This window comes from Cavia porcellus, unplaced genomic scaffold (assembly GCF_034190915.1).
Source record: "Cavia porcellus strain 051 isolate PalLab524CR breed Dunkin Hartley unplaced genomic scaffold, mCavPor4.1 scaffold_11, whole genome shotgun sequence".
Classification (NCBI taxonomy): Eukaryota; Metazoa; Chordata; class Mammalia; order Rodentia; family Caviidae; genus Cavia; species Cavia porcellus.
The window spans coordinates 82,639,177-82,655,874 of NW_026947494.1; the positions used below are offsets into that span (position 1 = coordinate 82,639,177).

At 47.2% G+C, this 16,698-nt stretch overlaps 1 protein-coding gene across 12 annotated transcripts in view; it reads left to right on the top strand.

The window, feature by feature from the left end:
• Positions 1–16,698, top strand: part of Iqsec3 (IQ motif and Sec7 domain ArfGEF 3) — a 95,587-nt gene that overhangs the window by 18,818 nt on the left and 60,071 nt on the right. For all 12 annotated transcript variants that reach the window (XM_063258556.1, XM_063258563.1, XM_063258565.1 and 9 more), the window contains exon 2: positions 11,874–11,957. In XM_063258556.1, the coding sequence (XP_063114626.1) occupies positions 11,874–11,957 (84 nt within the window). The remainder of the gene's footprint in view (positions 1–11,873; positions 11,958–16,698) is intronic.

The following is a 16,698-nucleotide window of genomic DNA, read 5'->3' on the forward strand; positions in this document are numbered from 1 at the left end:
CCTATGGTTTGGAAAGAGGCTTCCATAAAATTTTTTCATCAGCCTATTCATGGTTCCATGTGCAACTTTTCTAGACCAAGACGCAAACAACCACAATATGCATGCCAGCTAACTATTCTCAAACTTGGTGTTATAAAAGGAACCTAAACTCAAAAGACAATTAAGTATCTGTTTGACTAAGAAATATGCAGTTTGGACAGGGCATTTTAGAGAGGCTTGACTAAGGCTGGCACACTCAGTTTTGGGATGGTCATCAAAGGGTTGGCAGGTTGACATTGATTGTTGGCTCCCTTCCACACAAGACTCTCCATGGGGCTGCTGGCTCTTCCTCCCACATAGTGGTTGGTTTCCTCTTATTTCCACCAGGCCAACCAGGGCAAGCCACTTCTTTACAAGTCAAGTAAGCAGACATTTCAACAAGCAAGTTTTGGCAGTGACTAGGTAGGAACGTTTAGTCACTTTGGAACAGAGAAGTCCCCTTAGATTTGGCAGACATGTGGCCACTGGGGCCTCTTTCCCCTGGAGAAAGTTCTGCTAGGCTCTGTGGAAAAATATATAGGACATTGGAAGAAGAGAGGATGGAATGGGCCAAGGAGGTGAAGACCTCTTCATCAAAATAAAAGGGAAGAGGGGCTGGGGATTTAGCTCAGCGGCATAAGCGCCTGCCTTGCAAGCAGGCAGTCGTGAGTTCAATCCCTGGTACCAATAAAAAAGAAAAAGAAAAAGACAAAAATAAATAAATAAATAAATAAAAAGGAAGGAGGCAAAGGTGGCCTGAAATCTTGAGACATATTGATAACAGCCCATGATTAACCTAAATTGTAACTCCTTTGCAAGTTTTAACTCATTTCGTCCTTAGATAGCCCTCAAAGAAGTTCTGTTATTGCTATGGTTTGGATGTTGTTTGTCTCTGTCAAAACTCACGTTGAAGCTTGGCTCCCGATATAACAGTACTAAAAACTAGTGGGACCTTTAAGGGGTGGAAACTGGTGGGAGGCAATAGAGACATGAAGGGATTAGTGCTCGTCTCAGAGGAATGGATTAGTTCCCAGCCGAGATTAGTTTCTGTGAGAGCAGTTTGGCTTAGTTTGGCCTTCCGAGCTCTGTTGTTCCCTCCCTCATCATGTGTGATCTTTCCAATACACTCCTGCCACGTGAGGTCACTCACCATGTTTGGATATAGCCAGGGATCCTAGCCACTGGAATCGGGATCCAAATAAACCTGTTTTCTTTCAGTACCATCCAGCATAAGGAATTTTGTTATCCTGACGCAAAATGTGTTAAGATGATTATTAACACTGTGTTATGATTGAGTCAAGGTTGGTACAGGGTCAGTAGAAAACATTACTCAAGGAGGCTTCCTATAGACAAGAAGAAAGAGGCCTAGGTCACTGCATAGCGGATGATAGATAGCTCCTCTCTTAATATGGGAGCACTGGATAAGGTAGGCTACATTTAGTAGTTACCAGTAGAGGCCTTTGGGTTAGAATGCTTTATCATACTTTTGTAGAAGGAGGTTTTTCAAAGTTATACCTAATGGGCATCCCAAACACATAAAACAGACCGAATCAGACCTTCATTACTTGACCAAACTCTACTTTCCTCTTGACCAAAATGTCATCCATAGAGAAATTGCTGGGGTTCTGGAGGTCTTTGGAACATACTAGAAAATGCAAACACTCCCTCCTCTTCTTCGTATGAACATCCTCCTTTTCTTTGGTGGTGGGGCAGGGCTAGAAGAACTGCCCAGCTGCCCAAAGGAGAGTGAGCAGAGTGTGGAAGCACAACAAGTGCTGGCCAGTGGGACCATCGTGTGGAGATAACAGCCTCTGGCATGCTGGGGTGGAACACTGAGCCTGGCTGGATGAAATCTGTCATGGAGGCCAGTAGGCCAATGTCGCTGTGCACCCCAGGCTGCTGGGACAGCTATAATCACTTGCCTTCTTGAGCTCTGTCTATCTTTCTGTGGAAGGCTGGGCAGTGTCACACAGCATAAGGAATCCAACCTGGAAGTGGGAAGGGGCCGGCAGGTGGCCCAGAGGAGATGGTCAAGAGGGTAACCCGGCAGGAGTGTGTTTGCAAAGTAAACTGTGCTAGTTGAGTTCCTCAGTGGCACTGACTAATAACATCAGTACTAGTCATTGTAAGATTTTACATCTGCACAGAGTTTATTATGCTTCTCCCCATGTGGTTTCACATTCACAGCCACTGAACCCCCAACAACTCAGAAGCTGAACAAGGCAAGGGTCAGAGCCTCAGTCTCCAGACCTGAGGTTCCCGAGGGTGAGCCGCAGAGTGGGACTGGCTCTTTACCTTCGGCTCAGAGCTGTCTCCATCAGGGCCTCTCAGTCCCCTGTTAGGCCCATGTCTCCCCCATTTAACCAGCCCCCAACCCCCACCCCGCTTTTCTCATTGCCCCCGTTTCCGGCCCCCTGCGTTCCTTTGGCTCAGTGATGAGCCATCTGCTCTCTGAAATGCAATCTAGCAGCGGAGAGAAGGAAAACACATTGTCATTTTCTGCAGCTTGGAAAAGGGTTAATGAGATGATCAGGCCCAATGGGTGGTAGGAAGTTAAAAATGATTCTAAAGCCTCTTAAAGTAATAGGAAGTGAGAAGGAAAAGAAAAAGATTTTGGTCTTATTCGTTTTAAAATAGGTAATGTTAAGATAAAATCGCATACAATAAATTCACCCATTTTAAGTGTCTAGTTTAATGAGCTCTGACAAATGTGCACAGTTGCATAACTTCTGTCTCAATCAAGATATGAAACATTTCCATTACCACAAGTGACTGCTGGTTCCCTTTTGCTTTTAATCCTTTCTCTCCCACCTTGCTGCGACTTACTGTGTCAGCATAGTTTTAGTTTTTTTCTAGAATATCATTTAAACAGAATCACACGGTGTGTGTAGACTTCTTCATCTAGATTCCTTCCTTTAGTATCATGCTTTTAAGGTTTATCCACTGGGGACATGGAAGCTAGTTCCTTTTTTATTGCTGAATAGAATACAGTTCATTGTATACTACAATTTGTTCATGTATGAACAGACAATCAACATTTCAATGGTGGAAGACTACTTTCTACTGTGATCATTGACTGTTGTAAATAGTCTTATATTATTACGTGTTTTTATGTATCTGGGGTAAATACCTAGGTACATAATTGCAGAGACATATGGTAAGAATGCGTTTAACTTTCTAAGAAACCACCAGACTTGCTTTCTAAAGTGTTACAGCAATGTTGCGTTCCAATCACAACTGTGTGAGTGTTCTAGGGGCTGTGAACCCATATCAGCACTTGGTACTGTCAGACTGAAACTTTAGTCATTCTGTTAGGTTGTGATTTTACTTCACTATGACTTTAATTTGTGTTTCCCTGATGATTAATGATGTTGAGTGTCATCTCATGTGCTCATTTTTTGTTACTAATTTTTCTTTGGTGAATGTCAGTTCAGTTTTTTTCATTGCTGAGGATTAAACTCAGGGCCTCGTGCATGCTACGTACGTGCTCTATACTGAGCTACACACTCGCCTCTCCCAGTGTTACACTTCCTTAATTAAGGCAGCCTAGTTCATGTCTTGAAGGCACATAATGTAAATCCTACAAGTTGTGTTGTTTTTCAAAGTGGTTTTGGCTATGTCACCTCCCACATCCCTCAAAATGGTAGCTGCTTCTGAGAAAATAAAGGTAGCTTTTCAGCCTATTCATCATGTTTAGATGGAGACTGCATCTTGGAGAAGTTGAGAAAATTAAGAGAAAGTGGGAAAAAAGAAACCGAGACTTTAGGCTTTACCAGAACTAGTAAGGGTGGTGGTAGTGGGGGTGGGATGAGGAGAGATGACTGGAAATGGCTTTATAATTTCTCCCTTTCTTTGGTTTTATGATTTCTTCCTTTCTCTAGAGCTCAGGACAGCTCCTTCTCAGAGATCCCCTGGGTCTTTCCTTCCAAAAGAGGGAGCCAGGAATTAAGTCCCCTGTCTTCATCTTGCAAAGAGGCGAGTGAACAGTCCTCCTTCAGAGCTGCCCCTGGAATTCTTGGCTTTTCCTCCTTTATTCTCCTGCTGGGAGTCCCCTTTCCTAACGGCTGCCCAATGCCCACCACAGTTCTGTACACATCATCAGTTTTTCTAAACCACTCAGCTATTTTAATGGCCATGCAGTAGAAATTAGAATTTCAAATTGAATATAGATGCATAGTCACCCTAAGTTTTGGGGCTGGTGCTGGTAAAAGACTTTATGAGCTCCTGACTGCACCGCCTGTCCCTTCTTCCAGCTGACTTTGGCTCCCTGGTTTCTCCTGGTCACGTTCTTTTCACTCACTAGTTCTTTAAGACATGGAGTCCTTTCCTGAGTCAGCCTCAGCCGCCTCTTCCTTTAGGTCTGCACTGATTCTCTGCAGGCCTATGCTCCCGTCTTGATTGGGTGATCCCTAAAAGCTCCTCTAGCCAGCTGTTCATCACTGGCCCAGGAACATAGTCTCTCACTCAGCTCCTCCGTCTCCCTGAGTTTTCCAAGCTCTTTCCCGCCAAGCCTCACAGCAAACTAGGGATGTGCAACCAGCGAAAACCCTCATTTTAGAGGCTGCTTCATACTTAAGTTTTTCCATATTTGTCCACAATCTGGCTGCCCGTAGATATCCATCAAGTTGGGAGACGCAGGATTGCTACAGCCATGGAGAACTAAATTCTGCCTCAAGTCATGGACCCTACAATTAAGAGTCCAAGTGAAAAGCTTTTGACCTGGACACCACTGACTTCCATCACTTGGAATTTCAAGAGCTGAAGCCTGAGAGTGACCATGGTCCTTTCTCTAGAGGAGACCATTCTGCTGCCAATCTCTGTCCCTTTCAGTTCCTGCATTCCTGGAGCCACAGCCCACATTCTACACTGAATGGCACCATGGAAATCATGTGACACAATGACTCTGAGAAGCCACTGCCAGGCTCCTGCTGTGGAGCGGACTGGAAGCTGCATGATTCCAAGGCCTGCCTTAACATTCCTGTGTACCCCTTAACAGTCCTGTGTTCCCCACCTCAAAGTGTGGCAGTTGAACTCTAGGGCCTCCAAGCACCATTCCCCCTTACCCAGTGGCCACAAGAGCAGTAAATCTTGGGTCTCTACTTAAGCACCCAGCATCTTAGGGACCTTCAGCCTGTGCTAGGCCTCCGTTTCCATCACAGTCAAAGGCGAATGCCCTGTGGGGAGGAATCAGGTACAGACACACGTGTGGGCAGCAGGTTCTGAGAATGGCTGGCTCTTGCTGTGTCCAGGGGACGTTTTCTGCCTCTGGGTGCTTGCGAAAGGCAGCACTGGTTGACTTTAAAAATACAGGAAGCATCACTGGTAGAAGACAGTATTCTTCTTTTCTTTCTATCATTTGAATTGATGAAAGGAAATAGCTGGGTCAGGAAAGTGAATGAATAAAGGTTCATTTGTCTGGCCTTTGCCTCTCTCATGCACCTTTACAGTCACTGTGGTGTCTGCTCCCCTTAAAAGCCCTGCGGGGTACAGATGTTGCCATTATCGTAGTCTGACTGAGGAGAAAACTGAAGCTTTGAAAGACCAGAGACTTGAATGAACACAGACAAGGGTTGTGATCCATTGGAGCTCCTGGCATCAATCCCCAAGTTTAGCTGGTGTAGGTGGCGGCTGAGACTGAGGAAGGCTTCCTCTTGTTCTGTGGATGGAGGTAGGCTGCCCTCAGAGCACTGACCTCACACACAGATGGGCCCATTCAGCATTCCAGAGACCCCGTCTCTGGCCTACTGTCCCTCCACATCTTCCTAGCCTCTGGAGTCCATGTGCTATGGTGTGGCTCCCGGGGGAGGATGGAGGAGAGGAAGGCAGAGAGAGGAAGGGCCATGTTGTACAGACAAGGGGTTCACAGAAGCTGGAGCACAGCACCAGGATAAGCTGCTGGCAGAGAGAGCAAATGAAGCCATGAGCCATCTGCCCACTTCCAGCATGACCCCTCTCCGGCTTCACACAGGGGCTTGGCAATGCACTGAGCCAAGCCTGGTGAGGAAGTGAAGCCCACTGGCTGGAAACCTCATGCAGAAGAGCCATGGGCATGATCCTTACAACCAACCTGCCTGAGATTCAGCTTTGCTATAGCATGGCTGTGTGACCTGGGCTGGCACTTACCTCCTCTGAGCCTTGGCTTCCTCACTGATACAAACAGGGGCTGATAGCACCTGCCAGAAGGAGTTGTCATGAGAAGCAAGGTAATTACATGAGTGCTGGAGTTTTTCATCAGTGGTTAGAGACTCACTATACCTTGGCTTTCTCACCTGCAAAGTGATGTTTCTGGGTGCTGAGGCTTTGAGAGAATTAATAAGTTACTCTGTGAAAAGTGGTCAGGACTGGACATGTCACATGGTAAACACTAGGAAGTACTAAGACACAGTCATTAGTATCTCCCGTCCCATTTTATCATCTATCTATCTATCTATCTATCTATCTATCTATCTATCTATCTATCTATTTATCTATCTATCTATCATGCCTATCTACCTACCTGTCTGTCTTGGTTACTTTTTACTCATCACTAAGACAAAATACCTGATGACCAAAGTGGGGAAAGGAAAGGTTTATTTCTTACAGATTTTGGAGGTTTCAGTCCATACTTAGTTGGCTCCAAGGCAAGGTGTTATGGCGGGGGCCACAGTCCATGGCGGCTACAAACAGCAAGGCAGAAACAGTAAGAGAGAGAGTGAGACACACCTTCTTCTTGCCATTCCATTACATCCTGGCTCCACCCCTAGGCCAGTATAGTACTCACACCCCCAATCCAACCGCTAGACAATGAACCAATCACAAATGCACAATGCAAACACCAACATAAACCATGACACTATCCATCTATCTTGTCTCTATCAACCGAAGCTCAGACCTTGTTTGTATGTCGCTGGTTTCCCACTATTGTCCTCTTTCCTGCCCCAGTCCCATCTGTTCAGGATATCATGTGATAGTCACTGTATTGCTTCAGTCTCCTCTGGTCCGTGAAAACCTCTGTCTCTTTGCAGTTTTCGTGACCTTAATAGTTTTTCGGAGTGACAGCCAGGTATTTTGCAGAGTGCTTTTGGAACCTGCATTGTCTGCTGGTTTTCTCACTATGAGGCCATTGTTATGCATTTTGGAGAAGAACACCCAGAGAGAGGGTAACTTTTTCATCATGGCTCCAGTTTTATTATTAATGGGAAGGAATTCTTTGGCTCCTTCTCTTTGAGATCTCCTTTGGGCAGAGGGAAGGGACACCCATGAAGTTGAAGATAATGTTCCGACAATGGATTTGGACCACGGCCTTGGACAGGGGGTCAGTCAGAGGCAGGTAGAGCAGTATCTGCAATTCAGCCTGGGCTGAACTGTAGGGAAAGGCGAGGAGGGCCACCTGGGAGTCCCCTGCTGAGATGGGGCTCTGGGAAGTGGGTACAGGAGGAGCTATAGGGGAAGACTTGGCAAATGAGCCTCCTCCTCAGCTAGACTTTGCAAAGGAGCTTACTTGCAGAAACCCCAACAAATACTGCACCCCGAGAGCACTGCCAGTCTTAGTTTGGGGTGCACAAGTTCAGGTACACTCAGGCTGTGCCATTCATTGCTTATTCTGATGCAACCAAACAGTGAGGACCCTGGCATTCCTTGGGGGCAGCACTCTAGGCCTGGGTGGCTTGAGAGGAAGCCTCTGAGAAAGGATCTCAAGGCCAGAACGGCATCCTCCAGGCACTGCTGTGCCAGCAAGTGATGGTATCTGGTGGTTGTACATCCTGAGCTGTCAACGCTGTGACTGCGGGACAAGCTCTGTGTCTTTGCTGTCCTCTTGGTAGCTTTTGTCAGGAACCCCAAACCTGCTCTGGCACAGGCACAGCTGGTGACTTGGAACTGGAGATGCAGATAACCATACCAAAGGCTCTATCTACACCCTGGCTCCCCCGTCCTCTCCCTCGAGCCATCCAGGTCCTGCCCTGTCTCTTCTTTTTCCTTCTCTTCAGACCAGAAAGCTCTGGATGCCTCCACAAGACCTTCTCGTTCCGGGAAGTTCTCCAAGGCTCTGATTTGCCCCAGGAACTCTGGAGCAATGGGAAGGGAGTGAGAAGGCTGGAAAACTGATCAGGGACTAACCAGGGGACAACTTTAAGCAGTGTGTTTCACTCTGGGCCTGTTTTTTCATTTGTAAAATAATGGATCATTGTTATTTCCGGAGTTTTACTTTCTGTAGTATTTATTTATTTATATTTTCTGCAGTGCCGGGAATAGAACACAGGCCTGGCACGTGCTGTACCCCTGAGCTGCATCCCTAGACCTTGCCTCTTTAAAATTTTATATTAGTTGTGTTAACTTTTAACTCATGTTCTATAGATTACATACAATTTATATTCAATAATCTACCCCTTAACAACAATTTGTCACAAAAATTGCTTATTAGCTGAACACAGTGGTACATACCTGTAATTCCAGCTATTCAGGAGGCTGAAGCGAACTGATCGCAGTTCATAGCCAACCTGGGAAACCCCGTGAGACGTTGTCTCAAAATAAAAGATTAAAAGGGCTGGATGCAGCTCATTGCAAGACCTCAATGAAAACCATTTTTTTCATGATAACATCCTGAAGCCACATCAGTATTTGTAATGATTTCTGACACTTTTGAGTCCTCTAGGTACATTCAGGTTTATTTACAATAAGAGGATATATGTACAATATATATCATTCAGGTTCTTGTCACTGTGACCAAAATATTTAACACACACAGTTTAAAGGAGGAAAGGCTTATTTTGCTCCCAGTGTCAGAGGTTTCATTCTATGGTTGGCTGGCTCCACAGTACAGGCATCATGGCAGAAGCACAGGGCAGAAGAAAGCTGCTGAAGTCATGGTTTCTACAAAGCAAGGGTCAGGGCAAGAGCCCAAGAGAAAAGGGCCGGAAATCAGACACCGTACTCAAGGTCGCCCCCCATGACTTGCTTCCTCCGCGTAGACGCCACCTCCTAGCCACCCATGCAACTTTGGATTCACCCACACATGAGATTACCCACCACTTCACAATCTAGTCATCTCTCTAAGAGTTTTAATCTAGTCAGTCTGGCCATCAAGATTAAAAGTGATATGATAAATAAGAAACATTTTCAGTTACCATTACATCAACCACTATTTTCCTTTCCCTACCTCCACTCTCTTTTGTTCCTATTCTCAACCAGCTAGGGTAGTCAGAGTTCAGACTTAGTTTGCACTCATGAAATACAGTGCATTCATATAGATACATGTATAAAATACGCATTTGGAGAGAGGTGTCACGTTTGTTTTACAAAACTAGGATGATGATATATATAGTTCTCTGCAAATTGCTTTTTTCATTTAGCCATATATTGTGGAAATCCATCCAGGCTAAGAGATGCAATGCTAACTGGTTCTTGTTGAAAGGTACATGATTCCAAGGTGTGGAGATCAAACATTTATTCAATCATTCTGTGGTAGATGGTGACCCAGATTGCTCTGGCTGTCCCCTTCCACCACTAAAACAACGCTGCCCTAAATAATTGAATAAATAATTTATGAACCAGTAAAATCCCAGAAATAGAACTTTTGGTTCAGGAATCATATTTCCTTTTTAATTCCCAAACAAAATGGTAAAAATTCACATCTATACAGGTAGTGCCTCGGAGTAATTCTCTCCCCAGAGCCTCACCAACACTTGTATTTAGCAGTCTTTTTAATGTTTGCCAGTCTGATGAGTGAATAATAGCATCTCAGTGCTACTTTAATTTGCATAAACTGGTAATGTGGGACACCTTTCTGCATGTTTATTAGCTCTTTGACTTTCCTTCTCTGTCAACAGCTATTCACAATCTGCTTATTTTTCTCCTGCGGGTTTGTCATTGTCTAAGCAGCATATTAGGGCTCAAAGTGGAAAAAAGTATTAACTAACCTGCCTTCCATCATATTTGGTGCAAATATAGTTTCCTAGTCTATCATTTTTTTAATATAGGGTCTTACTATGTAGTGTAGGCTGGCTTTGAACTCACAGTAATCCTCCTGCCTCCTGAGTACTGAGATTACAGGCATGCACTGTTTTTCAATACAAAATGTTTTCTATATAGATATAGATACATAGATACATATCCATATATAGATATAGATATAGATAAATGTATATATAAATATATAGATATATCTATATATATCAATGACTTTGCACTTTTCTGGTTATTTTTTTTTTAATCTTCCAAACTCAAAAGTTATATCCCTGTCTTCTTCTGAATTTTTTTCTCATTTAGACATATACTCTCTTGGCATCTATTTTTGTCAAATTAATGTAGGTGCCAATATTACTTACTACGAGGATAGCTAAACTCAGAATTTTCAGTCTATTAATCTCAGAATCTAGTAGCTCCCAAAATGGGCCAAGGAAGTAGCTAGCAAAATCAAGGCTGTGATACCTGGGAAGAGACTGTAGACTTCCAATTTCCCAACCATGAAGCTATTCTGGATATGTTATTTCACTAAATGGGCTTCTAGTAAAGTTTGGTTTGGACAAATTTAGAAGATTCCTTTCCTATAGTCTCTGGAGACTTCCCAGTTCTGAACTTCTCTGGCTCCATAAAGCCCAGGATGGGGACCCATTAGAAAGACAGAGCAGGTGATAGATCAGTACAGCTTCATCCAGTGATGGCTGCAGTATTCACCACCAGGTTGGCTCAGTATGGGTCTCAGAATTACGGCATTTAAGAGCGAGGAGCAACCTTGGAAATCTAGTCTAGTGCCTCTGGATCCTGGCTATCTGTGTTGGTTATTTTTCTCCTGTTGCTGAGATAAAATATCTGATACCCAAAATTAAGGAAGGAAAGGTTTATTTAGCTCGAAGCCTATGGAGGTGTCAGTTCATAATCAGCTGGCTCCAGGGAGTGGGGCATAGAAGAGGAGTATCAGTTTATGACAGCGGAAGACAGCAAAAGCAACACGAGCAAACAGGAAGGAACAAGAGAAAAGACCTTCTGTCCCTTATATTGTTTGCAGGTTACCTAACCTAGGGTGGATGTGGCACTCCTACCCATAATCCCAGCTCTAGACAATGAATCAATCACAAACTTTAGATTCAGCTGCCTTTAAAAGGCATTCCTCTCATGACTGCATGAAGCTTTGGGGGGACATCTGGACAGAAACCATACTGTTTCCTTTTAAATCACCTAGAAATTTATAAAAAGTCTTGGTACCCTGGATCCTACCAGATCATATGATTTAGAGTCCCTGGGGGTAGAACCCAGAGAGTGATATTTTTAAAAATCTAGTGATTCAAATATGCAGTCAGTGTCAATAATCACTTCTCTAGTTCAACTCTGTGACTTCAACAGTAAATAAATTGAGACTCAAAAAAATTGAACTATGTATCATAACACTGGCCAGCTGCAGGACTGGCTTCCTCTTTTATATCAAACCAAGCCTTCATCAAATACCATGCCTTGGAGTCTCGACTGGCAGGATGAAAGTCTCCATCTGAATGCTTTGTGTCTTTGCAATAAATTTGAAGATGTTTGGTGCATGCAGATCTTGCAGGACCTTAGCAGGGAACAGCATCATAAGGAGCTAAGAGAAGAGATAGAGCAGGACAGATGGTAAACCCTCCCTACAGCGATGGGGGTCTAGAAGCAGGGAGCCTGGGCTGGCCATGGAAGCTCCCTACAGGAGGTGGCATTTAAACTTGGCCTAAAGATGATTGGAAAAGACTCGTCCAATGTCGTGCACTTCACTGCAGCAGTATTGGTCACCCATGTCCACAGGGACTCAGGTGGCAGAGAACAGATAGCAGGGGTGAGAAAAAGTGTCTCAGCACAGGGTAGAGCTGCCCAGTCTGGTTCACCGCTTCTGACCTTCTCTGTTCTGCCTACAGGAATGAGACCGTGCTGCACCAGTTCTGCTGTCCAGCTGCTGACGCCGAGCAGAAGCCTGCCTGCTCTGACCTGGCTTCTCAGAGGTGGGACCCGGGGCCCTTCCTCCCCACTTTCTCCCACGACCTTCCCTCCTCTCCTAACACAACTCCTGGGGCTCCCCTGGAGTCCGGTGTGAGTTCGTTTGTTTTTCTCCTTCCCCTCATCTGCGGCCATACCACTGCACGTGCCCAACCTCATCATCCCCCTCCCTCCTTCCTCAGGGCCCAGATGACCCTTTCCTAACATTTAAGGTCATCGTGCCCTGTCACTCAAATCCCAAACCCATACTTCTTCCTTCTAAGGGACTGGTATAAAATATAATTTTGATAAACACCAAGGGACACGAATCTGATAACACGCATGTCACATGGCAGAGTGTTTGAGCTCAGTGGACACTCGATCTTCTGACCCTCCCCTTACAGCAAAGTTTTAGATTTTTCTTCCTAACTTTCTCCTTCTATGGAGAAGCCAGAGTGACTGGCTTAATTCTGAGGGTTTCCCAGCTCTGGCTGGCAGGGGTTGTTGACAGGCAGGGCTTGGTGTCCTTGTCCTTCCGGGTCATTCCTCCTCCCGTCTCTTTCCTTGCAGCCTCTTTCTTCCATGCCACAGCCTACTCTTGGTGCCCCCTCTGTGTCTTGCCCTGTGTGTCCCCACTTTTCCTCTTCCTCTTCCACGTGAAGTCCTTGTCCTGCCATTCTCATCTATTCTCTGTCGTTTGTTCTCTTTTTTCCTACATTTTTTGCCTCACATTTCTTTTTTCTTAACTTGTTCTTTCCCTCATTTGGATTCTGGCCGAAAATGGGCTCTCTCCTCAGCCCCTTGATGTGAGAAAGAATTGAGGCAATTTGTGTAACTCTGCAGCCTTAGATTTCCTCATCTGTAGAGCAGGGGTTGGTCTGTCTAGAAAGCAGCGGTTACTCGTAGTCACATGACCTTCGGCTGCTCCGTGAACTCGGACCAGGCAGGTCATCATCCTCATCTTATATGAGAGAAAGTCGCAGGTCCAGAAACTCAGGACCTGTCTGTGTCACACAGGAAATAGCAATGCCTACACTTAAAACTTGAGGCACAGCTCCCAGTGTGCCCTATTTTCATGTTTAAGATTTGGCTGTGCTATGATATTTTCCCCTTTAGTTCTTAGAAAATACCTAGACAGTTATCAGAGGTGGTGGTCATTAACTAGGGGCACAGAAACGCAGTCCTGGAGGGCATTGGTACTTGACTTCCCTTGAGGGGAAATCAGCAGAGGCCAGAGAAGGAGGCGGGGCTCTGAGGCAGAGACCATGGGGACACACCTTGGGGGTCCTGAAGTCCCTGGCCAAGGAGGGGTGGGACCTCCCTGTGGCTGGTCCGGTGCTGTGTTGATCCTTGGAGTGATCTTTGTGCCAAGTTGTGGGCCAGGCCCAGGGACCAGAGACAAGTAAGGCCCCTTTGCAGCCTTGGGAATCCCCTATCTAGGGTCACATTAAGTTACCCCCAGATTGAAAACGACTCACCTAGAAATTAGAAGAATGGAGGAAATGGAATAGTGAAATAGTACAAGAGGAAAAGGAAGAGTAGATCTCCTGGAAACATCAAAGGTGACAAGCGAGGAGGAGGCGGAAGGGCCCGGCTCCTTCCTGTGACACAGAGCCTGAGTCTCCTTCCTAAACATGGCCTTCCTTGACAGGAAAGAAGTTTGCCTCCCACCCTATCACTTCAGCTCACGTCAGTGAGCGTCTGATGTACGCTAACCAAGATGGCTGTGGTGATGTTGGGTAACTCACGCTCGGGAAGCCCCGGCCTGCCAGGGACAGGTGACAAGTGTCTTCCTTGGGTCTAACCTGCTCCTGCCTCTGTCTCCTTCCCGCCCCTCACGCTCCTCCACACATCAGCTCTCCTCCGTCTGCATGCAGCCCTGGTCCGGGTGGGAAGGGGTGGGAGGAGTCGCTGCACCCCTGCAGCATCTGAGAAGGTAAGTTATGAAGGGGCAAGGGAGGGCTGAGGGGAGAGGCCCTCATGGGGTCAAGGCTCCCAAGGACCAGCGGTGTTCCAAGGTGTGGGGTGGATGCCAAGAAATCCATTACCTTAGTTCCCTGACTGTCGGCCATCTGTCTAGATACCTTGCACTGAGGAGGGGGCGGGAGATTGGAGGGAGGAAGGTGGGAAGTGCGATCTATAATGTTCATGGAGGGGCTTGTAAACGCTGCCCGTTATGACCATCTGTGGGGCAGAGAAACTGGCCTCCAAGACGCCCAGAGCTTCAGCTGTAGCTTGTCTCTAGTTCCTGTTGTTCCAAGTCACCCTGTCTGTCCGTGTGGTTTGTAGTTTTCTAGAGCCTGCTTGTCTGTCTGTCTTTGTCTGATGTCTGTGTCCTGGCTTCTTTGGGAGGAGGTCTTTGCATAGCCCAGCAGGGCATGTGTCAATCGGTCTGTCTGTTCTGGGCCTCCCGGGGAACTCCATCCTAAATTCTCCCCCCAGACCCTCAATATCCCTGCTCCCAGTCTTTCCACGACCCCTTCCCACCCGACGTCCACCTCTAGAGAGGATGGCCATACTTCCCAGGGAGTCATCTGGGAGCAAGTCCTCAGGTCAAAGCCTAGGTTGGGGCCCCGGCACAGGAGAGTGGGCACAGAGCCCTCTGGGTCCCTCTGGCGCGGTGAGGCCAGCCCTACCCCTCCCTACTGGCCCACCTCTGGCTCAGTTATGGCCTCCTTTGAGGACTTTCAGGAATAAGTCAATCAGCCATCTCCATAGGCAACCCCAGTAGGGAACCCAAATTCAATCAGTCTGAACTCTGGGTCTTTGGTGTGTGGCTGCAGCCAGCCGTGGGAGTTCCCTGCCTGCCTCTGTACTGGCTGAGGCCAGGTTAGCATGAGTGAGCGTGCACTGTGTCTGCCCCGTCCTGGCCCCCCAGGCTGCCCGCCTGAGCAGGTGTTTCTTTCCTGAGTCTCTGAGGGCTGTGGCAGCAGCTTACCTACCTGATCAGCTGTTTTATCCCAGCCAACCCTCATCCAGAGGAAACTCAGCTGTCTCTCAGAGACCCTGGGGCCTGAAACACTGATCAGCTCCTAAAGAGACATAGATACCTCAGCCCTGGAGGTTAGGATGGCCTTGCTGGGGGCTGGGACCTTCCCCAGCCACCTGCAGAGGAACCTGCCAGTCAGCAGTGTGGCCAGAGTGTGAAGACCTGGGAGGTGGGGATCTGGAAGCTTCTGCTGTCTGTGGAGGTGGTGGCTCAGGGAGTCGCATACAATGGATCAGCTGTGAGTCGATGAAGGGCTAAGACTGGATGACCAGGCAGGATTATCCTGCCCCTGGATCCCCCCACAGACCTGGGCAATCACACCCATGCCTGCCAGGGTAACTGGCCCTCAGGTGGGGAGGTGAGGTCAGGATCTTTCTTCCTGGAAGCTGGAGATCTCATGTTGACCCTCCCTGCTGTTAGCTAATGGCAGGCTTTATTCTAGGGAGCTGAATAGGCTTATAATTACAGTCCTCCTTGGATCCCACTGGCGCCCTCGCTTTTAGGTTCTCAGTGACATTGGGAACAATGACCCTGGAGCTGGCCAGCTGCCTCCCAGGTGGAGCAGAATTGCAGAATGGCAGTGCATTTGTCTCTGTGGGTAGTAATGGGGCTGAGAGGAGGAGGAAGATTGGCTTCTACTAGAGTAATGGGAGGCAGTGGCAGGACATGGGCGGGGCAGGGGAGGGAGCAGCGCAGCTCCCAGTCTGGGGCCGCGCGGGAAGAGAGCACGGAATGCTGGGGCTGCTGTGAGCCCCAGCGGCCCAGAGCGACCCCCTTCCTTCTGATACTTGCTCTTCTTTCTCACTCACTCCACGCTTACTCCAGGACAGAAGAGAAATTGATAGGTACTGCACATGCCAGGGACGCTGCCACACAGGCTGTGAGAGAGAGGTGATGCCCATGTACAGATGAGGAATCTGGGATAGAGGGGCGCTGAGGACCCTGGCAAAGGAACCACTGCTGTCCCGATCTGGAGCTGGAATCAAGACTGGCTCCAAAACTTAACCCCTTCCCCCGGCGCTGCTGCTGGGAGGTTTTAATAAGGGTTTTTGCAGAAATTCTTCTAGCCATTTCATTTGATTTAAATAGCATCTGTTTCTTCTGATTGTGAGTTATGCGTGCTAGTTGTTGAAAATACGTAAACCACAGATATGAAGAGGAAAATAATGGAATCAAATCATATAGAATTAATTACTGTTCATATCTGAGTGTGCAAGCTTCCGGTGCTTTACTTTTCTGTGCATTGAGTTTTACATGTTCCCACCATAAAAATTTGTTGTAGCCTACATTTCCTACCTCATATGCTCTGTCAGTTTAGAGAGCCACAGCCCTGTCCCTCCTGGGCCCCACATTGCCCGGGCACACCCGGGCTTCTCATCTGCCCCCAGGAGAAAAGCGGGGTCTGCAGGGAGGCTGGGGCTTGGCTGGGACGAGTTTCCAAGAGCAGCAGTGAGGGAGAGCCCTGCATTTTTCTTCCTTAGTGTGGGCAGAACATCCATCTGCTGGCCAGGATGGACCTGGAGCTTGATCATCGGACCAGCCAGTGTGTACTGAGTGATTATGGGGCAATTAAATTCTCAATCGATACCGTTTAGCTCTCAGCAGCTGGGCTGCACTTTTCTGCAAGGGGTACCTGCTCCAGGAGTCGCTCTGCGCCTCAGCAGCAGGAAAACCTGCCCTGCTCCCTGACGGGGGAGAGCACCACGCTCCCGCCACCACCGCCTCCCTGGGGGTTTGTCCAGCACCCAACCTTTCCAGAGGCCATCTCACCTAACCAC